Source organism: Falco peregrinus, chromosome 7 (genome assembly GCF_023634155.1).
Source record: "Falco peregrinus isolate bFalPer1 chromosome 7, bFalPer1.pri, whole genome shotgun sequence".
NCBI lineage: Eukaryota > Metazoa > Chordata > Aves > Falconiformes > Falconidae > Falco > Falco peregrinus.
The window spans coordinates 53,449,686-53,475,258 of record NC_073727.1 but is presented as its reverse complement, the minus strand read 5'-3'; the positions used below and the strand labels follow the sequence as shown (position 1 = coordinate 53,475,258).

The 25,573-nt window shown below is 36.9% G+C and overlaps 1 protein-coding gene across 27 annotated transcripts in view; it reads right to left on the bottom strand.

Annotated features, from left to right (window-relative positions):
* The window catches only part of AFDN (afadin, adherens junction formation factor), a 131,497-nt gene that overhangs the window by 41,235 nt on the left and 64,689 nt on the right, over positions 1–25,573 (bottom strand). For 16 of the 27 annotated variants that reach the window (XR_008748050.1, XM_055809994.1, XM_055809971.1 and 13 more), the window contains 10 exons: positions 22,380–22,441; positions 21,339–21,544; positions 17,680–17,700; positions 16,802–16,947; positions 14,417–14,511; positions 10,899–11,164; positions 10,260–10,403; positions 7,117–7,315; positions 5,616–5,719; positions 2,971–3,057 (listed from right to left, as the gene is read on the bottom strand). Coding sequence is in view for 26 of the 27 variants with exons in the window: in XM_055809994.1 (XP_055665969.1) it covers positions 2,971–3,057; positions 5,616–5,719; positions 7,117–7,315; positions 10,260–10,403; positions 10,899–11,164; positions 14,417–14,511; positions 16,802–16,947; positions 17,680–17,700; positions 21,339–21,544; positions 22,380–22,441 (1,330 nt within the window). In the remaining variant the exon portion in view is untranslated. The remainder of the gene's footprint in view (positions 1–2,970; positions 3,058–5,615; positions 5,720–7,116; positions 7,316–10,259; positions 10,404–10,898; positions 11,165–14,416; positions 14,512–16,801; positions 16,948–17,679; positions 17,701–21,338; positions 21,545–22,379; positions 22,442–25,573) is intronic. The other 11 variants (XM_055809974.1, XM_055809978.1, XM_055809984.1 and 8 more) reach the window with 1 other exon arrangement.

Sequence of the window (25,573 nt, the reverse complement as noted above, 5' to 3'; positions counted from 1 at the left end):
AGGTGTGACAATCATTTGGTAATTAAGAACATTTGGTGTGGAAGGGGGTAAGGTATGGTTATCTAATTTTCTGATTAAAAACTTTAAATTGGCACAGCTTTTATTTATCTACAAAACCCTGCAAACTAATAAAAAATCAAAGAATTATCAAATTATAAATCCATTAGATGTTTCCTCAGAGATGAGCACAGATTACTTAGAAAAGTCTACGCTTTTCGCAAATGGGTGGAAGGAAGAAAAGCTGTCAGTAGGAATTATTTTTTCTTTACAATCTATGAGAATCTGCCCAGTTTATCTATTTCTAGAATATTACCAAACTGCATTTTAACACACTTCACCCAAAGCCAGTGACAAGTATGAGGAGCCCATTAAGACTTAACAAGGCAGGCAGGTCAGGGCTGATATGCAAAGACATTTTCACAGTATGTTACTGAGAGCAACTATTTTGTCGTATCATAGAAAAAACCCCAACTTTTCCTAACCAAAGCTGAATAGATTCAGGGCTGTCTTTCCCTGGTTGGAGCAGGGCCACCTGTTCACCAGCCGCTGCAATTTCTTTTATTACAGCACTTTTGAAGCACTCTAGAAACCAATAGTTCAATAAATGTAATTAGGTCAACAATCAAACTGGGATGCTGTGCATGGCAGCAGTAACTGTGTATTTCAGAAATTGAACATGAGCTTTCATTTCTCCAACTGTAAAGTACCTTCATACAAGCATTTGATAGCCAACCTTTTACTGTTAAAAAAGTTAGGAAATTCTAAATCTGTTCTCACACCTGCCCCTCCCTCTCATTTCAGATATTCTATCCATATCCAGTTCATGTTTAGAAAATTTTAACAAATAGTCCACTGAACTTCCTCCTCCATTTTCCTTAGCCAAGGGAAAAAAAAAAGAGAATTTTCATTTTTATGCTGGTAAAAGAAACATGACTTGAAACACGCTGGAAAAATTAGTAGTAAAAGTCAACAAGACAGGAACAGAAAGAAAAAAATCCACACATTATCGCTAGCTTCTTAGTCACGCTTACTCAATTCTCTAATCTGTTCTGCTTTGGCCACATTGAGAAAATTAATGCCTGTGTATTCCTCCTTACTGCATTGTTTTTTATGAAACCTATTAGAGGAAAAACAAGCCATTAATTACTTACAATAAGCAACTTTGAATCCCTTGAAATAACCTCTTGGAAATAATCCCGTTTAACTACTACATTTAAACACTTCCAATGCAAGATGATTATTTCTATCCAATGAACATTCTGCTGACTTCAAATTAAGCAAAAATTTCTATTCTACATACACTGACACTAAAATAAATATCTGCCTCTTGCTTATTTCAGATCGAGATTTAAGACAGAACTATTTTAAAACCAGAATTCCAATGTTGTGGTAGGCACACAGCAGCAAGATGAAATGCCTGAACCTGTGACTGTTTCTGCAACTGTGCCAAAATGAAGACTGCCACTTTCATTGCTGATTGTGTTAAAGAAATCATGAATTTGGTTAAGTAACTTGTAAAAAAACTTTCAAACCAAGCTTATACACTGACCAGTAGCACTGTTACATACTGCTAACAGAAGTTAAGAGTGTCAGCTGTTAAAACAATGTATAGAAGCCAGCCACCTCCAGTGAAAAGGGAAACTTCCTCCTCATTATATTCTGCTTCTCTCTACATGAGAAATCAGATTTCACAGTTTAAAGTAGGAAAAAAAAAATCACTTCACATTTTGAAATATTCAACAGAAATGCAGATGGCAGTCAGAAATCTGACAAATATTTTATCTGGTCAAAATCTAGTATTTGCTTCTCAAATTATTAGCCTACTCCACCAAAACAGAGAGCAAAATATTGAGTTACATTTTTCAGATCCTGAATTGTTTCCTCAGTAACTTCAGAGTGTCAGCAACATACACCTGACACCTGGTATTCCTTTACAGATGTCAGAAATAAATCTTAAAAGCTGGTACCATGCAAGATTACAGTTTTAAGAATGGACTATGAAATGAGCAAAGTTGGTAGGGAAAAAAAAAAAAAAGCTCTGTTTAGAAGCAATTATTTATGTGAGGTAACTTAAAAGCAGTGAAACAACGTTTTCAGCCCATGCATTAAGTGCCAAGGAGGACTACAGTACGCTGAAGTTTCAGGTACTAGACACTGAAAAGACATTAGGAAAGACTTGTTCTATCTGTTGTACACCACATAATTACAACAAGGGTTTTTGGGTATTACCACTGCATAATTTATAACAAGCTTAAAACTCAAAGACTATGTGTGCTATGTGACCCAGTTAATAATGCAAAACCAACCAACTAGTGGAGTCTTCCATCTGGTGGCTGGAGTTGTATGTGCATTCTATACATTACTATCTAGTGCTACTAAGAGTAGCAAACACCCACAATTTTGGCAAGTTGGGGCAAGAGTTACACCCTCCTTCACCATGCTCCTTAACACGCTGTAGCTCTCTACTATAAAGAAGCAAAACTGAAGTCACACACGCAGGATCTGTACACTGTGCAAAAGATAAGATGTCCTCACACCAGAAAGTATACAAACTTTCAACATATATAGCTGACTTATTTACTCATCAAATAAAAACCCCACACATTTTATTGTTTGTATTTCTTGCTTTTCTTTCCTAGGTACTTCTGCTACTTTTCAGCAGAAGTGCTAGATAAGCCTGTTTATTAATTCCATTAGATAATATGGCCAATTCTTGGTTCTGAAAAATTATTCGAATAAACCTACAGTAGAGGTTTAAACTTAAATGCCATAGTAACTACATCTGTATTATGTTTCCTCTTGTATTGTTCACAACATTCACACACATTCCCCAGCCAGAAAAGAAGTATGATCAACATGATGTGCGCAACAAACTTAAGGGAAACAGATTCTGCCATTAACCTCTTCCACAGTAGACTGATTTAAAAAAAAGCTTTTTTCAATAACACTTAAACAAATTGACTTCCGTACCTTGGCAGCAACAATGCTCAGGCCCATTCCATTTTGTTTTTTCAGTGTTACAGTGATAATCTCAGGTTCTTTCCTCAAAGGCTGAGCCTATCAAACAGGGAAGGGGAAGGAAGAAAAAAAGACAAGAGTTCACATTCACTGCCAGGCTAGGAAAATCACTGTGCAAAATAGTTAATCTACAATGAAAATTAAGTTGTTAATGCAGCAGAAGATCTCATATCCTAAATAATATGTCTGGTACTCCATTTTAGAATGTAGAATCTCTAACATTTGATTAATATGGATTCACATTATCAAGTACTACACCCGTGTTACAAGTACTGCCAAAGCTTTGAAGTCTACCAATTGTTTCTCCTTCTCCAATTCAGTAAAGAGATTATTAATGATTCACAATTTGAAATCTAACAGGTCTTTGAAACCGTAGTAACTTTTAATGAAATCTGAAGTTCAGACTCAGTAGGCTGCTATCAAAAAGGTGAGGGTGATCTACAGAGTTCCTGTTTTTAGTGCTGCATCTAGAAGATAATTATGTGAGATATTAAAGGGCCAATTAATTTCAAAAGGTAGTGTTAAAGCCTTGAAAGGAAGTTCCAAAAAATTTCACATCTGAAAACTCTGTAACTCAAATACAGAACCTCATGTGTTCAATAATGTGTTTCTATCTTTCAACATTGCCAGTTCCATCTGCTCAAAAAGTTGCCAGTCTTCATTAGCTAAAGCATGCAAGTTAAAGTACCTTAGCTTGTATTCATATTAAAACATAACCACAAGTTCCACAAGACCCACGACAAATTAAAATGATAAAAGGAAATTCATTTTTAAAATATTAAAACTTTGTTATTAAGTTCAAGTATTAGAAAAGCAATTAGTTTTAAAGCTAGGAATATTCTAGCACTCCTGTGCCAAGGATGGCAGAAGAACAGAATCTGTTCCTACTCTATTTAGCATTTTTACCATTGATTTAAATAGAAACATTATTAAACTAATTCAACAAAAAACACATACTGGAAAACATAAGCCACTGGGGACATAACTTTGCCATTAGTCTATACTGAATTTCTCTCTTGGTCTAAGAATAAAACAAATTCTTCAGAAAAATCTGAGGACTGCCCAGCCTGGGCAATTCCCCAGGCTACCAACAGCAGCGGAACTGAATTGGGAGAATAGTTTTGACTTGGGGAGGGGGAAAAAAAAAAAAACACCAACCAAAAAACATCACAGCTCTAAACTGGAACATTTACCTTGTATTTAAATTATGTAGACATGTTGCACCAAGAGGTGATTTGTGAAGTGGCATTTACAGCACTGCTCAGACACCTAAAGTCTTTTAGAACTCTCAGGCTCAGCACATTCAACTACCATACAAGCACCAAACAAAAGAATGATTAGATCAGATTATTTGAACAGTTTTACATGGTGTCCATTTCCATGGAAGAATGAAATAGTAGCATCCACTCACCCTCCATTTCTTTATCAAGCCTTTTAAAGGAAGAACTCTATTTTTAGTTTTTTCATACATAGTATGAGGAATAGGAAGTACCTAGTATAACTTCAGATGCTTTTTGCTTCCACTAGCTCTAAAACATGCCTTTCTTTAAAGCAACAAAAGGGAGGAAGAAGAACATGTCTCAAGAACGTCTGTTATATTTTCCGTAGTCAAATGCCCATTTACCAAGATAACCAGCCTGCAGATCCTGGCTGATCAATTCAAGACTGAGCTCTGCTGTACCAGTCATACAGATTTAGGAGATGCTCTCTTCTGCAAATAAACATGTTCTTCAGGCCACTTGCAGCAAGACCGTGTAATGTCATATAACAAATGTTGGGTTCTGAACAGAGTAAATGAAGCTTTAAAGTCCCTCTGGATAGTGAGTGACAAGTATTTTTCATAGCAGGCCTTGGGAACATCATTCTAGTTTCATGCTGATCTTCCTGATTTCATTGAAATAATAATTATAAATATGAAGCTATTTCTGTTCAGTTGCTCTAAAAGTTATTTCACATAAAGCTACCATCTTTCCAAAACCAAGTTGTTCTGTAACTTTGACATTCTTGGTTATTACATATTCAAAAAAAACCCCAAGCAAAACACCAAAAAAACAACAAAAAGACCCACTCAACACCAAAAAAACCCTTAAGGAAACCTACAACAGTAAAAACCCCACCCTCACACTGAAGTGAAATGCTTTGTTAGTAAGTATAATGCAAAGGAAAACTAAGTATTTTTTCCTAAACACCTAGCAGGGAAAAAAAAGTACCAGATTACAACTAAATACTAAACATTTAGTTGGTAACTGCTGGTTTATAAATAAAAGCACCCTGCAGCTCCATTCACATTACAAATCATTTACAGATACATGTCCATATATATTTTTGCCCATGTTTAAAAGGAATTTCTTCACTGTTTACCCTCAGGGTGGAAGAACATAACAGACAAAGCTTGCTTACCTGAGAATTCTATCATGCCACAGCCTAGAAAAAAAAAGACTTACAAAAATAGTTCTCTAAATTCACCAAACCACTGATGAACTTCATTTTTAATGACTAAACCTGTTCTTCCTAATAAGGATTAAAACTCATCACATAAAAAACAATGGCTTGCTGAGATAGCAGTTTTGACCCTTGGTCACTGAATCAATACTTACTAGCTCAGCATTCTCATGTGACAGGTGACTTTCATAGTCTGCACCTTCAAAGTATATTGTCCACGTGCCTGGTGACCGTGAATGAGGGGTTAATCTACAAAAACCTAAAAGAGAAAGTAACATCAACATAGTAATGGTATTTTCTCAAGACGTTAATTAAAATAAAATAGCATGCCACAAGGAAATACCAAATAGCAGTATTTATCTTTTTATTTCATTAGTATGTGGAATCTTGCATCTTAGATGCCATTATGCGCTTCACTGCTATTTTATAGTATCTACAAAATCCTACGGTTTTGTAGCTCCTGCTGCTGCGAAACAGACTTATTTAAACACACTACAAGCTCACAGAAAACTCTTGGGCTGCAAAATATTGCTTGTACCAACCAGACTCAAGAGACACGAAACACCAAGTCATCTTTTAGAACACAAGCCACCAGAACTCTGAATAAGACAGCACCACAGAAATCTTCTGCTTTGCGGAGAGTCTAGCTAATCAGCCACAGCATTAACTTTGCAGAGATGGGGCTTCGCCTGGAGTCTCCTTTTAGTCTCAAAGACTACATCCACTCTAACTCACTGTACTTTCAAAACAGTTTCCTAGGTTTGGTTTTTTTGGGTTTTTTTTTGTTTTTGTTTTTGTTTTTTAAATGCAATAATATGGCTTTTCTATAAACTAAGTTGAAAACAACGACAGAACTTCACTGTAGGATACAGCAAGTCTGCTTTGTTGATAGCTTCCTTTGCTTTTCTGCTTACCACAATATTCCTGTGGAAATTTTTAAGCAACTGCTTTTTAAGCACTAACTTATAAAGAAACAAAACCCAAAAAAGCTTCTAATAAAATTGAGTAGCAGAAGATAAGAATCGTAACTTGTTCATTCACCGTAAATGCTCTGACAGACCCCCTGCTTTATGTTCTCTGGTTTAGGTCACTTTTCTCCAACCACAAGAGCTCTCCACTTGTCATTTCAAATTTTGTTGGACTACGAAATGCCCAAACCATACAGTTTTAATTGATGAACATGAAAAGAACTATTTTAAGCTCATGGATTTTTAATGTTTATGGGAGAAGCTGATGAGTAAAAAAAGTGATTTCACTATTTAATTCACATTAGCCTTAAAAGTAAGTTGACTGCGAAATGGTTGAAGTATTAGAAAATTTGCATTTATTTGAATTTTTGTTGCTTTAGCACCATAATCCAAAAAAGGTCTGGAGGAAAGGCAAAACAAAGTTTCAGCAGGCACCAGTAACTCAGCACTGTTCATTTAGAACCTTGAAAGTGAATTAAATGGACAGGGAGAGAGGGTAATGATTGACAAATCCTGCATACTTTTATGGGTTGCAAAAGTAAACACTTGAAGAACAGTCTAAGAAGACTGAAACATACATAAAGAAAAAGAAAGTTGTTTACATTTAACTAAAATATATTTTGTATTCTGTATTCACTACACCAAAAAAAGATGATCATTGTAAAACAACAGAAGAACTAGAACAAACCTCTCTGGCAGAGTGGATCTAAAAATTCTTGTAAACCACTTGGAACATTTCTGACAACATCACAGGAATAGCCATCTTCTGGTAAAAGAAAAGGTAGCTGCAAGTCAGGATCCTCTTCCAGTTGGACTTCTCGGCCATCACTGCGAGCAAGTTCATCAGCGGTATTTTCTGCAACAGTTACTACATTCTCTATCAATTCCTACAGCAGGCAGAAAAAGATATTGTTACTATAAAGGCGTAATTTTCATTAAGGAAAAAACCCTAACATTAAGAAAATACTAAGACTTCAAGGAAACGGAATTTGGGAATCTATTAGATATAAAACTTCTTTGGCTCCACTATGTAGTCAGTACACTGCACTGTTTAATTTGATTAAATCCCATAGATTACATAGTTAGGGAATGTAACAGAAGCATTAATGTTTACTTCAATATTTTCAGAACTTGTGGTGCATGTTTTTACTTGATAAGAGAGCTGTATTTAAAAATATATAGCAGAGAACATGCATGTGCAGAGGTGGAATTACAGGCAGCTTTAAAATTTTGACACTTTGTTAAGTGTACATGTGCTTCTGTAAGATTAAATATATAGAAAGGAAACAGGTAACTTGTGTAAACCAGAATTTTCAGCTCCATCAGGACACATATACCCACGAAGGACCAACGGCATATACATTTCCCTAGCCTGGGAAATTTTATAGAACCAATTTAATTCTACATTTCCTGGGAGCTCAGGATGTGAAGCATCCCTTAAGATAGATATCTGGTTTTTAAGTAACATTGTAGAAGCACAGAACATGAGAGCAGGATTACTCAAGGTGCAGAAAGGAACGCTGAATTTTTACATTTGGTGCACAACTCTTCTGCTTAGTATCACAAAAAGTTGTAAAACCAGTGTACTTTTCACAATGTAGCTACTGTGGGTGCATGCAGCATATAGTAGCCTTCCTTCCACATTGAGAGGGATCTCTTAAGATTTCAGTAGGTTATCTGTTACTGGATTGTATGTACTGAGGAAAATCAATTCAAAAGTTCACAAAAATCAAATTCCTAACAACTCTGTAAAAACTAAAGGTCCAAGCAGCACTTTCTGTTTCTACACTCTTCTATTTATGGCAAATGACTCAAGAATGCCCAGTGCAAAGGCTCTTCTCTCTCCTCAAGCAGTTCCTCCATTTTTGTTACCTTATATGCCTTAGGCTGCCTAAGTTTTAGCATGAAAGCATTCAGTTAAGTGAAATAATAAAAATAAAAAAAGTTACATCTTTTTTAAAAGTTGCTTGTAAGTAATAATTCTCTGAGCACTCAGTCTCTTCCAAGTTGCATGCTCCGCCTTAGGAACCAAGAAATCGCCTTAGGTTTACCTCATCACTACGTTTGAATGAGCGATACTTAAAAGTATCTGCACCTCTAGTTAACCACCATTCTTTCTGGAAGTGCACTCACCCCAGAGATGTGTGATTTTGCTGGCATCAAGACAGAATTACTATAATCCATCTACCTGATGTTGCTATGAATATTACATATAGATCCATTTACTACAAGTATTTGCTTTACCAAAGATTCAGATGTGATTTCCAGCCTCTTTCTACAGCTTTTGCTTGGCTCCCAAGACCAGCTTAACAGTTCTGTCTTAATCTCACCTCAGCTACACTAATATGCAACTCAGAGTCTATAAGCCTGATGCAACAATTTTATTAGTGGAGCACAATGCAGAACACAGCTGAGACAAAACCATGCAAGTGTTCTCATCTCAATGTTCAGTTTCAGTAAACTCCCAGTGGAAAGTCAGATAAATCCAGTCCATCTTTAGAAGTGCTCTTCAAGAAGGGCCTTTTTACCACAAAAAGTGCTAATTTTTAAAAGAATTACAATGACACTAAAATATGTAAAAGCAAATACACTTGTATTCCTTTGAACAAATTCCAAACCTTTACATTTTTCAGATTTGGCAGCAATTAAGTCAGGGTTTGCATGTACAAGTCCTTCTCATAGCAAGAAGCAAAGTCGTCCCAAATACCACTGCACCACAACAGGACAAACTAGTCTTACTGCAACACAAAGGTAGCCTGTCAAATCTAGCACTGTATTTCTTTGGAGATCTCTAAATAATAGTAGAAGTAATAATAATAATAATAATAATAATGGCAATGATAACAATAATAATAATAATAATAATACAGCTGTGGAATTCTACCTACATGTACAAACAGGGAATATAAGCTATGTTCTTCAGCAAGACTTTTTGGTTTGGTAGCCAATATATAAAAATATATCTAAGCTACAAGTCCTCCTAAACACATTTAAAATTATTGTGTCAGTACCTTTGATTTAATAAACAGATGTATCCAAAGTTATTAAAAAATAGACTTTGTAGACAATGTATTCAGTTATGTAGGTATTAGATTACCTTCACCTTTTAAGATTTTTTTGAGATCAGTCAACTATCAGGGTTTTCCTTAAGTGTTTCTTACAATTCTGCAAGGAACACAAAACCTCTTTCAACTTTTGCCAAGATGATTTTTCCCATGGATAAAACTCAGAATAGTCAGTTATGTCACAAATATCAAGATAGAAACCAGTTCCGAAAACAACATTGTATATTCTACGTATCAATCTATCCAAAGGACAATCTGTCCATTGCTTGTATGAAAGAATCCAATATTCATTCATTTTTCCATCCCACATGTAAAAAAGCTTAAGTGTTCCTGCTGCTTTCATTTGATTTCTATGATTTATCAATCTTTATTCCCTCTGGCTATACATAGAACCAGCTTCTGGGAGTGCTCTGTGCACCCCTCCTCTACTACCTTACTGGATTTCATCCACAACTGGTGTAAAGGTGCAGTGACACCCTTCTTGAGTATGCTCTACATGCAGCATTACCTTACTTTCCAGCTCAGTGTAACAGAGATTTTTGGTAATACCCTGCTCAAGTTGCAGTGAAGTACACCCAAAGTTGGTGGCCAGAAGCAGGGTGATAGCACCAATACTTCTTAGTGTATAAAGACCGGATCGCCCACACCGACTCTTCTCATAACAATTCCAAACAGTAAGATTGCTATTTCCAGCCAGTGTTTTTATTTTGAGTCTATATTTCTCAGGTATGTTAAAACAGTACAGTAGATGATAGAAGAAACTTACTGTTGGGATGAGTGGTTCATCTGGAGCACAGTGATAATTCTGCAGCAAAGCTTGTAGCTGCAGAGAATTCAGCTTAAAGCAAGTACTGTTAATATTTGGAACATCTGCATGTGAGTATTTGTCCATGGTAAGCAATGTGGTTGCCTGGAGGAGGAAAAAAAAGTCATAGGAGACAAATCCAAACCAGAATGAAACCTTAAGCCTTGTTTCCAAGTCTTTCTTAGATAAGAGATAGAAGACGACAAAGCAGGAAGCCAGATTTGTAACAGAAGCAACATAAATATCCCCAAAACAACCACTAACTATATCCCCTGTACGTATAAGACTAAATTAATAGTAAATCTATCATAAATTAAGCATATCAATTTTTCAGCTACTCGCCTCTGTTCAGCGTAGTTATAGCTCAGTCTTATAAACACAGGTCAAACACATTGGCTAAAATCACAATTATTAATTCACTTGCAACTTCAATATTAATGATGTTGAAAACATCCTTCATGTCTTTGCATGCTACCTCAGTGTTGCAGGATTGAGTCACACAAACTACACTTGTCCTCACACTGTTCCACAGAATATACAAATATTCTCTTTGAATATACAATTACATGAGAAGTGTTAATCAGAAATACACACACTCACCTGCACTATTCTGCTCAGGTGGCAATCAGCAGCCAATTCTAAACCCTGTTTTTCTGCCCAGGCTTCAATGTGGCCCAACTGTTGACGAACAATAGCTCCCCAGTAATGTGAACATAACCCTGAATCTGGGGCCGTCACTAATCTGTTGAAGAGCCACATGTTGATAAAATGAAACAGCTGGGAGAAGAGCTGTATAGTCAGAGCAGCATTCACTCTACATCGTCGCAGCAGGGACATAGCTCCAGTCAATGTATGCAGCACGTCATCTACGGAGATGAAACAAAATCACATTCACATACTGTAACATACAACTGGTTTAGGCCATAAAAAATAATAGAGAGGCACTCAAGTCAGGTTGGTGAATGCTAGGTGGAATCTACAGGTATTTACGTTATACAGACTTCCAGAAATAAATTTACTGCTATATGGTTTTCAAGATTGAGCAATGTTAAACTGAGAGCCGAAATATGCTTTTTAACTCCTGAAATCAAAATAAATTATTTTGGGGAAACATCTGGTATGCAAATAAATCACTGGTTATATCTCACATTAAATCACATCCTCATCACTTGAGTAGACTCATTTTTCTGGTTTTTTTTAATAAGAAGTTACAAGGTTTATAGTCTACTTTTTCAAATGCGTATTGCAATTATTCCATAGTTCACTGCAGTTAAATATCAAGTTATACTCAAAAATTTCAGCAGAAACTATTTGCATTGCATGATGACTTAAAGAACTGCACAACATCTTCTGTTTACACATCAGCATTTAAAAACATTATTCAAATTTCCTTTTGCCCACTAGTTCACTGCAATATTATGTAATAAGCAATCAGGACTTCCTGCAAGGTTCACCAAGAGCAAACATCTTATATGCTTCCTGGCGGAAGGTATTAATGCAAGTATAACACTTATCTCCAAGTCTTCTTTTAAGACAATACTTATATCTGAATTCTCTGTTGAAGACACCACCAAATTAACATCTTTAGAATTGAAACACAGGATTGTGCCTGAAAAAATAAGTCTATAAAACAGCTCAAAAATAACTAAAATAATGAACATCATCTGCCTTTATTCTAATATCAGTTTGCCACTTTTTCAGGGCTCGTGTCCCAGAAAGTACCTTCTCAAAGTGCAGGGCACTGAAAACATAACAGTACATCTTTATATTCTTCATTCAATGTTCAACACAGGAAAAAAGCAAGCACAGAAGGCTTAATAACCAAAAGGGCAGGAAGCATATATGAATTCTGTATAAATACTCTTTGTAGCTGAACAGAATGACCATATTTAATAGCTCTGCAGATCATCTTTACTCCAATTATTCAGAACGTCACTATTTTCTTAACTCTTCCTAACCTTTTATCCCTGGTTAATCCCTTCAAACTTGAATATTTTTCCATTTTCTTTCATCATCAAGCTACATAACATAGGAGGCTCTCACACTTTCCCCATGAAAAGCACAAAGGGGGTTCCTGTCTCAGGGGCCTGTGCGTGAATGTGTTCAGCACGGAAAACAACAAGAGGCATGAGAAGGCTGAGCACAGTCCCTGAGCTGGGATTACAGCCACAGCGGGACAGCACACAAGACCAGAGTGCTCTCATGGGCAGAACAGCCCAGGAAGGCTGGCATTGCTGTGGCACTGGTGAAGCTGGACCCCAAATACCACGTTCAGGTTTGGGCCCCTCACTACAAGGCAGACACTGAGGTGCTGGAGTATGTCCAGAGATGGGCAACAAAACTGGTGAGGGGTCTGGAGCACAGGTCTTGTGAGCAGCAGCTCAGGGAACTGGGGTTTTTAGTCCAGTGAAAAGGTTGAAGGAAGGCCTTATTGCTCCCTACAGCTACCTGAAAGGAGCATGTAACAAGGCAGGTGTCGAGAGGAAATGGCCTCAAGATGCACCAGGGGAGGTTTAGATTGCATATTAGGAAAAATTTCTCCACTGAAAGGGTGGTCAAGCATTGGAACAGGCTGCCCAGGGATGTGGTGGAATCACCTTCCCTGGAGACGTTTAAAAAACATTTAGATGTGGCATTTTGGGACATAGTTTAGTGGCGGACTTGGCAGTCCTGGGTTAATGATTGGACTTGATGATCTTGAAGTTTCCAACCTAAATCATTCTATGATTCCATATTTAAAGTATCATGGCAGGGATCCTTGGCAGGAATCTACACAGCCAGCCAGTTTATCTTTAGTACCTGGGAGGTACTTCATCAGATTCTTCCAGGGCATCTTTATAGTGAAAGTGCTGAGATAAGGACTGGATAAGCAGATGATAATGTAGGCAGAGAACTGGCTGGACTACTGCACTTGGTGGACTTGTGGATACAAAGCCCAGCTGGCAGTCAGTGGCTTCCCTCACGGACTGAGGCTGGAGCTGATACTGTTTAATGATTTTATTAATGATCTGAGCGACTGGATGGAGTGTGTTCTCAGCAAATTCACAGATGATACCAAGCAGAGGAAATACTGATACTCTGAAGGGCAGCGGTATTTTCCAGAAGGGCCTCAGTAGGCTGGAGAAATGGGCTGACAGGGACTTTACGAAGTTCAAAGGCAAGTGCCAAGTCCTGCATCTGGGAAGCAATAAGCCTATGCAACAGTATAGGCTAGGTGCCATCTGGCTAGAAAGCAGCCCTGCCAAAAATGATGTAGAGATCCTGGTAAAGATCAAGTTGAATATGATTAAGCAGCATGTCCTTCACTGAAAGGTAGCTAGTGGCATACTAAGCTGTTAAGTTAGCAGCAGTGCAGCTAGCGCAAGGGAGGGAAGCAATCCTTCCTATGCATTCAGCATTTGTGAGACTGCATCTGGAGCACAACATCCAGTCTTAGACTCCCCAGCACAAGGAGGATACTGATTTAACCAAGATAATTCAGTAGAGAGACACCAGGATGATTAGGGGGCTGGAGAAAAAGGGTATAAAAGACGAACAGAGAAGTGGATTTGGTTCATCCTGGGGAAAGAGAAGGCTAATGGCACAGCTTATTGCTGTCTTCATCTACTTAATGGGACAGTTCCCATCTCAAAGAGTTTTGAGAGGGTTTCCCTCTCAAAGGTGCACAGCGATAACACAGAACAACAGACAAAACAACACAAAAATTGCAGTATGGGAAATTCCAATTAGATACAGAAAAAGTATTTTCACCATGAGGGTAGTCAGTGTTGGAACAGGTTACTCTCAGGTGTTGTGGCATCTCCATCTGTCACTGGAGATCATTAATTCAACTCGAAAATACTCTGAACCACCTGGTTCAGTTGCACCTGCCTTGAGTAAGACACTGGATTAGATAACATCCAGAGGGTCCCCTCCAAACTAAATTATTATATGATTTTTAAATCCAATACAGATCATTTGAATGTCACTACTGTCCTTTCTTATCATGTGTACAAAACGATCCTAACAATTCTCAGGGATTAGGGCAACTTGCAAAAGTCGTATCACTGTTAAGAAAAATTCTACTTATTACTAATTGCATGGTTTAGAAGACACAAGAAAAGATCAAGCAGTCTAACCTATTTTAGGCCTCTGAGGATTATTTTCCTCTGGATCATCAAGGAATGCCGGCATGTAGTTATTAAGCTCTGATTGCAGACAATGAACCAGGTACCTGGAGAGTTGGGGGGGGGGGGGGAGGAGGGGAGAGAGAACATCAACAACAAAAAAATTGTAAAACCCTGTATGTGTTCATTATGAATGCTTCTAAAGACGACAGATTACAAACTACAAGATTCCTGAAATTACAGTGTTATGTACGTGACTATAGGGAACTAAATACTTTTTAAATGGCCAGAGAGATCAGTTCTGCCACACCTGTCCGAGATGTTGGAAAAAGAATTAGGTTGTCAGGGAACAAACAGCCACTTAAATGCAGTATCGCTACCATACTTGTAAGTGAAGGTCATATGCTTATGCTACATAAAGAGCTGCCGTCAGGCCAAACTCTGGTTCTGTAAGATTGCAAAAACTGTTTTTCCAAAATGAAATACAGTTTTCCCTGTTTTAAAGTGTACCAACAGTATACTAAAAAACCAAAAGTTTCCCTGTTCTGAGCCAATGCACAAGAACCTGAAGTGGCTTTAGTGTTTTGCGTAAACAACTTTTTGATTCTTGTATTTCTCTTACCTTTAACAGCAGTGAAATTAAAGCTTGGCTTAGTATTATTTCTCTTCTAGTAATAAAACATTTTCTTTAACACTTTTTCATTATTCATTTATACATTTTCTCTTAAGAACTGAAACTAAAAAGTAATCAAATTGTAATCACATATATAAAGGATAATATTTCATGGCTTTCTACAACTCCCCTTTCTCTTTCACTGGTGACGTTTTTAATGAAATACCCTCAATTGCTACAAACAAAAGCCACCATGATTTCAACCAATGCTGGTATATACCAGTTGTTAGAATCAAGTAATATTTTCACCGATTTATTTTCAGGCTTCTGTTTTGTGCTTTTTTATTTGCCTTCTGAATACATATTCCACAGTTCTCCAAAAGTTTAATACATCCATTTGCAATCTGTCACCCTACAGTGCACTTAGGGGAGAATTCACGCAGCTAAAATTCAGAAATACCCTCTTGTATCCAGTCTGCTCATCACATACAGGGAAAAAAACCCAGTGCCATTCCCTTCTAGCCACAGCCATATTCTGTCTTTAATGACTATCTAGCAAATGGAAGCAGAGAAGTGTTTTCAAGACCCTAATCCAAAACACTGACCTGCATCAAAAAGGCATAGCTTCAGTAATTCAGAGGTGGTATAAAAATTGAGAGACCTGGTCAAAATAGCTACTTACTATACCCTATTTGCCCGTAATTCACCAACAGGAAAAAAGAAACTAAAAATCTGCAGGAGTACATACAAAGTGGTTTGGTGCATGTCTGATAACTTCCAAAAGTTCAGAAAGCAATGATAAGGTTTCACGTACCACATGATGCTCTTTAGAGCAATACAGTCCCCCTTAAAGCTAAACAGCTAAACCATGGTTAGGTCTCCCAATCCTGTCATGCTACAGAAAAATGAAAGATTACGTTCTGTGCTGTTACAGAAGTATGAAAAGACTGTATTTAAAACAGACATCCTACATGTGGGGGAAGGCTGGGTATAGGTCACATAAGGTGAACTGGGACTTCTCTACATGTTAGTTCCAGAGACACAAGTTTGCTGAGAAATACTTGTTCAATAGTGACTTAGTGGGGAAAAAATCCATCTAAATACGAACGAAAATTTAGCCCTTCTTCATGATTAGTGCTCTGCTCACTCAATATTGTCATTTTGTTCAAGGACCCTCTCCTCAGAGGACTTCCCTTCTCACTGGACACTTCATTGTATTTTTCTTTTAATCAGTACTGTAATTGCCTGAGCTGACAAGCATAGGTTGGTTTTATCCCAAGCTAATACCCTATCTTTATGTTTTTATGGAAAAACTGTGCAAAAAAACACTATGCAAATTGCTATTTATGCAAATTATCAAAGTAGATAACTAGAAGTCCTCAAAGAGAGCAAGGTTCATTACAGACCCATAAATATTTAAGCCTATGTATTTATATATTAACAGCAAATATAACATTTCCCCACATCTCCATAAAAAACTTAAATTAAGAGAAAGCAATCAACACAAACTAAAGTAACATTTCCCTCTAATTTTCATTGGCAGCCCCAAATATCACCAAGAACAGCTAACAGATGAAACTCCTTGAATAGCCCAGCGATCCATATTCATAAATCCAAGTTTCTAAAAAAGTGAGTCTAACCTCTCTAGTAAGTCATCCTCTCAGATATTTAACAATACACAAAAGACATTATTGCTATACCTAAAATTTGGCAAAAATGTGAAGTTATTCTAAAAACCACAGAAACAGAGTATGTTAAGTGAAACAGAAGTTTGATAGCCTTACTTGAATGCCATTTGAACCAAGTGTGCCAAAACATCTTGTGCATCCACAGTAATTCGGCTAAGATCTCTGTCTTGCTTTATGAAATTCAGTAACTCAGATGCATTTGCCATCCAAAAGGCAAGGGCTCCAGCAATATTTTTCTGTTTCTGTAAGTAGAAAAAGCAAGAAATAATACAGGGAAAGAGTTTCTGATAAAGCATGGCAGCTTAAAAAGGCTCCAAAAGATAGACCAGTACCTTTTCCCATTTCACCAAACATATCTCAGATACCAGATATTTGCAAAATGTTTGTATGTAACATTGCAATTACTGTAACTGTTAAGTTCAATTTTAACACGTTCACTGAACATACAAAATTCTGTTAAATTGCCATATCAATAAAGTCATGGCATAAGCATCTAGTTATATAGTGCTAAGAGCTTAGTGAAATGCAGTATCTGGTAATCTGTGCACTTTTAAGTGCATATTCACTACTGCCCACTGCCACTCTGATACTGTGCTCACTGGCTTTGATACCAGGTGATTCAGTATCAAGTACTGATCTATCTCACCATCTCCCGACCACAAATGCCAGGCCAGGCAACCTCAGATGAAATCCAAAGAATAGGAACCACAAACAACAACAAAAGAAAATAAAGGGAAGAAAAAGAACTTCGGTCATTTCATATCCACATTGAAGTGCGTTAAGCAGAAATTATGGAATGCCGTAAAAGTTGCAAAGTCAAAAAAGGATTTTAGTACTGCATGTTCCAGTTGCTGAATGAGTGTTATGAACTGTTCAAGTCCAGCTGTTTGAGTATTGTATTTTGATATGGAAGCAGCATGAGAAACTGAGCTAAGCCAACATAGCTAGGATCAGTTCCCAGCAATATATCCTACCTGATCAACCTGGTCTACCTCCTGGAGAAAAACGGACGAAGGAAATCAAACAGAAGAAAGAAACTTGTGAACAATCATGATAGCTTTAGAAATCAAACACTACATATGAAGGTACAACACTTATGTTCACAGTTAATACACAGATGCATTAATCAGTAGCTGCGATGCAACTGAGCCCCTTTTAAAAAAACTGAATTATTTTAACTAGACTAGTAGCACGACAGCTAAGAACTGAAGTGACCACGTCACAATTAATACAGGGAATGCCCTGTACTAATTGACATCCCAGACTAGCTTGTTATTCCATGCTCAGTGCACCACAGAAACCCCGCAGAATTTTTTGCAGGCAATGGGGTAACTAGCTGTTCAAGTAACAGATCCAGGGAGCTATTAGCCCACACTGCTGCAATGAAGACAATGTACAAACACACACAAAGGGGGACAGAAAATTCCCAGCAGAAAAAAACCAAACCCAACAAACAAACCAAACAAAAAAAAATAAAACACCTAGGACAGATTTAATACATGGTTTTTCAATTAAAGAACAAAAAGACTGTTTTAAACAACAGAAAAGAATCAAATGAAATACCACGCTAAGCTTAAATGCTGGCACATATAAGCTACACTGAGTTAAGCAAACAAAAAAAAAAACCACAAACCACCAAGTATGTTTGTCTCATTATTTAAAACTGAGCTCTTACAATACAGTGAGCTTAGATGCAAAATTTTGAGGTGTCATTTGCTGTTACTATTGCAATTTTAGTTCAAGCTCAAAAAACCTAATTGCCACTGCTTTCTTTTTTCTTCCCCCTTTCCAACCAAGGCACTCTGAACTGACTGAAGATGTGCGGGCACAGACCAAAAGGGGATGCTCCTTCTACAAACAAATGCTAAAATCTGCAGAGGATCAGAAATGTCACAGAATGATTTGAAGAAAAAAAAAAATTTACAAAAAATTGGTTTTTCTGTAAGAATTAAGTTTCTATTCTTAGATTTATTGAAAGCACTAAGCCTTCTCACAGATCTCTCCAATTTTATCCCTACCTCATATGAAGTCTTCTATATTTGCATACACTAATGCAAAGACTACAGAAAGCCACAGATTTAATTTATTAGCAAGTACTTCTGGAGTAACTCCAGAAAGCTATCAAGTCTCCTAAACAGGCAAAATTAGGATTTACACAATTTACGCTACTCCCACATTACAGCACAAGAATTTGTGCACCTTCCCTCTACTTCTCTTTTGGGTACCTCTCTCCCCTTCCCTCCCATCTATCTTCTCTTTCACGCCCCTCAGATCCCTCCCAGTGCAGGCATGTTTTGAGACATTAAAAAAAGCCATCTGATACACCAGCTTATTACATGGTAATTTAACTGTGACAGCCATCAATATAACCACTCATTCTACAGCTTAGACAAAGTAATTTGGCAAAGCCTAGGTAGTACTACTGTTCATATTCCACTCAGACAGGTCCAAGCTAATGACATTTTCCTGATCAAGCTTTATCATCAATGCATTTCTTTGTCTCCAGCCCATTAACCTTCAAACTCACTTAAGTTCTACTTTTCATCACATATGTAATCTTCCCCCTTTCCTACACCTTCTTCAGCATGACATTTGCAAGAACCTCCTCTCAATTTTCTTCAGCTTCCAACTCTCTTCAGTTTATTTCTTGCAACTAGGTAAGTCTTTCACAAACCACAAATGCAGCTACCACTTCTTTCTTGATGTTTTCCTTAAATTTCAGGTTGGAGATTATGTTGTAACTACAGAGTTGCAAGGCTGTAGAAACAGCCTTTCACAAAGGACAGCCCAGACAAATACTCGGTTTTAAACAGTTTTGTGATACTATTAAGCAGGATTATTAAAAATACACTTGCTTGCAACAACCACAAGGCTGGACTTAATTTGGGAAGCCCTCCTCAGTGATGTAAATGAATGCTTTCACAGGATAATCTATTTTCTATTTGTTTTCAAATCAAACTGATGTTGGAGCCCACCTTTCTAGTATCTTCTAGCAGCTACATGGCCATCCATTTTAGTTCAACACAAAGACTGCAAAACTTCATCTTTACCTTCTCACTGTACACATCCCTGTCACCCCATGTCTTTTTGGGGTCACTGTTACTAGTTTACATTGGTTATACACACCAAGTGACTTCCTTTGATTCAGCCCTGTAACTTCCAGATTATATTTGAAGCCTACCCTTTCACTGCTTACTTTCCATTCTCCTGATTAAATTGCTTACATTCAGGCTCTTTGTATTTCATGTTCTCCACTACTGCTACAGTCTCACCTCTCACCATAACAAGTTCCCTCTTCTACAGCCAGATTTTATTTTTAATAGCAGAACCTGAACATTTAACTTTTGATACCATTTCAGTTTTATCAAATATCCATTTACCACGGCATCAAGACTCAATGTACTAGTTCTTCACTTAAGATTCAAACCACCTTTTACCCTTTCATCAGCTTCAGAATGTACATGAAAGACTCATCTTTGTTTTCTTACTGTAAAGTATCTTCAACACTGGCATTTTCTCCCAATCTTTCTTGTGAAAGGTGGGAGCCTGTTGTGACTATTCACAGAGCTGTCCATTTGTAACATTCTCCCTGCTGAAAACTCCATTAGATCTCTTCAAAACCTGAACAAAAGCTGAACAGCTTTTTGTTTGCTGTGGCTTTCACGCTACTCACTTGTTTATTTTCCTTTTCTCCCTTAATCAACCCGTTGTGCAACACTTTCATCATCAATTCCCTAAAGCAGGACTAAAGCGCTACGCTTGGGCAGTACTTAGCACAGGCAGGTTACTAGCCTGTATGGAGCAAGTATGACAGTACTTTTTGCAACAAATATATCTGTTTTAATCAGTACAGAAATAAATTCCAATTTTTCCTCTGAGAAAAACCTGCAGACAAAGAAGTTACCATAACTGACTTAGTGAGGATACCCGAACTAGCACTCCTTATTCAGGGAGTGACTGTTACATTTTAACAAGCTACATAATTCAACGTGTAGTTCAATTTCAGACAACCCATTGGATCTCACTCTGCATTCCTACACAAAACAGAACTCTTCCTGTGCTTCTGTAGAAGTCTTGCACATGTAACAGCATCAGATTACATATAAAATGTTGGAACATTTGAGAACTTTTATTTCTCTTTATAAAGCAATTGTGTCAGTTTCGCTCAAAAAGTCCAGTTTTATTACCATTTTCCTGGTTACAGAAGTTGTAAAAGTAACAGGATCAAAATTAAGAAGTCACATTCTTTTTATTATGTTCACTTCAGGCATCAATCAGCACGAACAACTGCTACCCATAACAATGTTCTTTAATAAGCACATCCAACTTGTTTTACAAGGGCTCGCAGCCAGAAATGCTTGCAAAGATCTTACCTTCTAGAGAACAGAAGAGTAACTTCTTGTCAGAAAAGACATCTTCAAAGCAACAGCCCCTCCCTAACTTCCCTCATTGCTCAGGACAGAGTTTCTTACCACTGACATCACTCAGTGACACAAAAGCAAACCAATACATGCATTGGTCTGACACATAACAGTAGTTGGCTAAACACTGAAAAAACCAAGACTAAGAAGGTCACTAGATAATCTACAACATGTACTTAATTCCCTTAACATGTGTTTGCAGAGAAACTCACCTGTATCACTCCTTCCATCATGTTCACCATCTTGTTGACTATGGCAATGACTTTGTGAGTACGCTCAGCAGGAGTGATGTCAGGTCTGTACTGGCTTGACAATACATACCGACATGTCATATACAAAACATACGTAGGTGACAGCTTAAAATGAACTGTTGAGCTATTTGTGTAATTTATAATGGCAGATAAGAAGGCATCTTCAGCTGTAGAGAAAGAGGAAAAAAAATCAACATGTCATAAAGCCAAAGACAGAAAGAAAATTAAATAAAACAATTTCATAACTTGGGTCACAGAGGATTTCCTTTTGGAGGAAGAGCAACTTTGGAGAGGAATTTGAACTCTAAATTGTCTATTATGTACTACAGTTACTTAGGCACACTAACAACACACTTGTATATAAAGCTAGAAAATTTGATCATCGGGAAACATTTCTGTACTACTTCTTGTCTCTTTGCTGAAAATTTGCATCTTCAAGGGAACAGGAAAATTCAAGATTTCTCTTGTCCATTCTACTCCTACAAAGCTCCCTTGCTACAGGGAATTCTATACTAATAAAAAACTGTAATGGCTTGTTCACAAATCTACTTAGTTTCAAATATTTGAAGTCTGGATAATCAATCTCTGGTATGACATTTTTCTACAAGATCTGAGACCTTAAAAACTTGGGGACCAAAATAACCAAAAAATTAAATTCTAAAATCAGATTTTATATAAAATGCATTTTGACCAAGATGCAATCTATTATCAAAGGCATGGAGAACTGTATAGAAGAAAATTAATTCAACGTACTGTTGAGGAGGTGGGATTAACAATTTTTTCACAGTTAAATTTGAGTATCTGAAGATAAAGAGTTGAAATGCAATTAGAATTAGATATGCATACTCAAAGTGTCTGTTCACCCTCACCAACAAAATAAATTCTTACTTCATTAGCTATCATCCGTCCAGTCATTATTCTCTCCAATGTTTACTTAAGTTTTCAAATTGACTGAAATATTACAGCCAACAGGTTAGTATTAGAACTTCACAATTTACTCACAGCTTTCCCTGAATTCAATACTGGCAGGTAGTATCAGTTCTGGTCCATGGGTATCCTGAGGTCTAAAGAAAGAAGACAAAAACTGAAACAAGCACTCCACATTGGTGATATGAATTCCACTGTAAAATAACAGATTTCTCCAATACGCTGGTTCCAAATGCTGAACCAACATCCTTCCCCAAAATAATCCTCTTTTTACCTTTCCTCTAGATTCATTCAAGCTATATTTGCCTGCAACACAAAAGATCAAAACACAGACTTGAACTGTGGAGTCTTGTGAAGCCTTTGATATTAATGAACATCCTCTTCTGCACTGTATGGCAGACTGATAGGATCAGTTTGCCATCTGCCACTGACAGGATTCAAATAACAAATTACCCATGGACACATGAAAGAAAGCGAATGAAGCTTCACTTAAAAGACCAGCTCAGTTACAACATACTATCTTTAATGCCCTCAAAACTGATGAGAACTTGGTCAAGTTATTTGTCCTTTCTTCTGGTAAGGAGGAAAAGGAGGTAAAATTTAGACCCTACTCTCATCTGGCTGTTGCTATGCTACGTTAAGAAACAGCAGCCATCCCATGAGCCCCAGAACCATCTCCTCACTTAAAACTGATTGCAGCACTCTTTCTTATCAGTACCTATCAGAGAATCCACAGAGGAGAAAAACTAACAGAAAATTGACTTTTCTGTTGTCTACAAAAGGTTAAGCAAGTATTTTATTCCTCCCTTAAGCAAAAGCATTAACTGAGCTGTTCTCTGTATTAGGCACCTATTTTTAGGAAATATGTAAAAGCTTAACATCTGCAGGCAATAGCCATTTTTAACCACATGTAACATAATAGGTAGCTTTCTACTCTCCCCAGCAACTCTGATAAAGAAAGGAATGTAATATGATTATATAAGCCTCATTCTCCTGAGAATTATTAGTTACGCCACTAAGCAGAGACAGGATGCTGAAGGCCTTTATTCAGCTATCTCCTATAGTAAAAGTCCACAAGATAACTTCGAAGGCTAATGTCAAAACCCCCAAAATTATATTTTAGCATATTCAATCATACCTTTGGGTTTTGGTGGCAGCTTTTTTTGTTTTTTAAACTTGCAAAAACTTAAACCAACAGGGAACTCAGGTATGCCATCAAGATAATGCTTTCTTATAAAACATGCTCAGCAAGACAAAGTTCCGGGGAGCTGAAAGTTAAGGTACAGCAGGCACAACAGAACAATATGTACACAAATTTCTGCCAGTTCAGTTATATTTCTAATATGACAGCATGCTCTCTTTATTAGCAGCACTCAGCTGGTGTGTAAACTGCAGCGTTTCCTCTGATTTTATCACCACAAATGTAAGATGAACTGATTTCTCACTACCTCCACACTGTCAAAAGTGCATCGTCTTCACTGAGAACTTAATTACTTCCGTAGAAGAATAATACCCACATAGCGTTACCAAAATAGAACTACAGTGACAACTCCAGAGAAATTATTAATCTGTTATTATAGGAATGGTAATAAGACAAAGAAATACTTCAACTGGCTGGTAAACCAATGACAGATTCCAGCTGATGATTTATTTCCTTTTCTTTAGAACAAAAAGATAGCGATCCCTTTCAGCACAAAAGGACAGGATTTTTAGTCTTCCCTCCAATAGCAAAGAAAGCAGCGTGAGAGATAAGAACTGATATGAATTAGTGCAAGACTGCTTAGAGAATTTTGGAAATCAGTTTTAAAAGAGAAATTAATATGAAGTAGGAAGAGGAAAGACTTCTAAAAATGTTGATTTAGTTTTACCTGTAAATTAGTTCTCTAGGAAAAAATGCACTAAAGTCAATTATTTTAGCTACCTTAATATGAGCGTCCTCCACCTAATGTACCATTTTCTGCTTTCCCTAAGAACACACGAAAGAAAAACTGTCTAATTAAGCTCTGCAAATTGGAAATGTAGTTTGAAATATGTATCTGTGCTTCTGATATGATAGCAGCTACCCAACCTGCTTTGTTACTAGATATATTTTAAGTATATATTGTCTTAGTGCTATTGCTTTTATAGAAAAATCCTCTCTGTGGTGATTAAATTCTCTGAGCTAAACCAGTCTAAAAGTCTAGTTAGGGTATGTCTAGCAAGGACATAAAATATTAAATAGTGTCAGGTAATATTATGCTTTAAAATTGCATTACAAACAGTAACACATTCTCCAGATACTTCTGTATTCTCCTAGATTAATTGCCTGTAACAAACTACATAAAATAAAACATCCTCTGTCCTTGTGTGGTTGTTTTAGCCAGCATCCTAGCTACATATGAATTTTATAAGGCATGTTAAAAATTAGCAATCAGGTGAGTGTCTGCATTCCATTAACATCACTTCCATATTATTATTCTCATTTCCAACCTAACACATTTTTAAGAACTCCTGAAGGGTATCCAAGACAAAAAACAATCTTTTTTTATTTTTTATTATATGCTTTCTCATGCTAATTGAAGTCAGTTACCTAATGAGGACGTATAACCATAATTCTTAACTAAATAGTCATCATCTTTAGTTTCACAGAATCACATTTCAATCAGAACAACCGTACCCTACAAGTTTGAACTCTGAGAGCATGACTCCATTATTTTTTCTAGAGACTAGAGATGAAGAAATAAGACGGCCACATTCTAATCTTTGCTCTTCAACCCATTCAGTGAGTGACTGGATGAAAGACTTATTTGCCTTATTATTCACCTTTGAACTGCAGTGATGAACACACACAAAAAGAAAAGACAAGGACACTCAGTATATAGGTGGACTAGTTGTACAGTAACAAGAACCTGAAACTGAAGATTTTTTGGGTTTTGAAGCAAACATTGCAGTTACTTCACTCCATGATTACTGTCCTTAAAGTTCACAAAATGAGACCAGAGAATCACAGAGAAAGGCTAACTAAAGATTTACAAAATATATCCACAAAGGGGAAGAAAATTCAGTTTACTTAAGCAACTCATTGCCTAGCATTTCCCAGTTTGACAGCCTGACTCTGCTAATATAGCCGACAAAGACTATGTGATAGAGATGCAGTATTTAGATAAACTCTCAATGTAATTACACAATGTGTACTACACACATATAAGGTATATACACAAATGAAATATCAATGTCAACACTGGTGATACAAAAAGATCTCTTCAGTTGTAGCTATCACAAATCTAAGT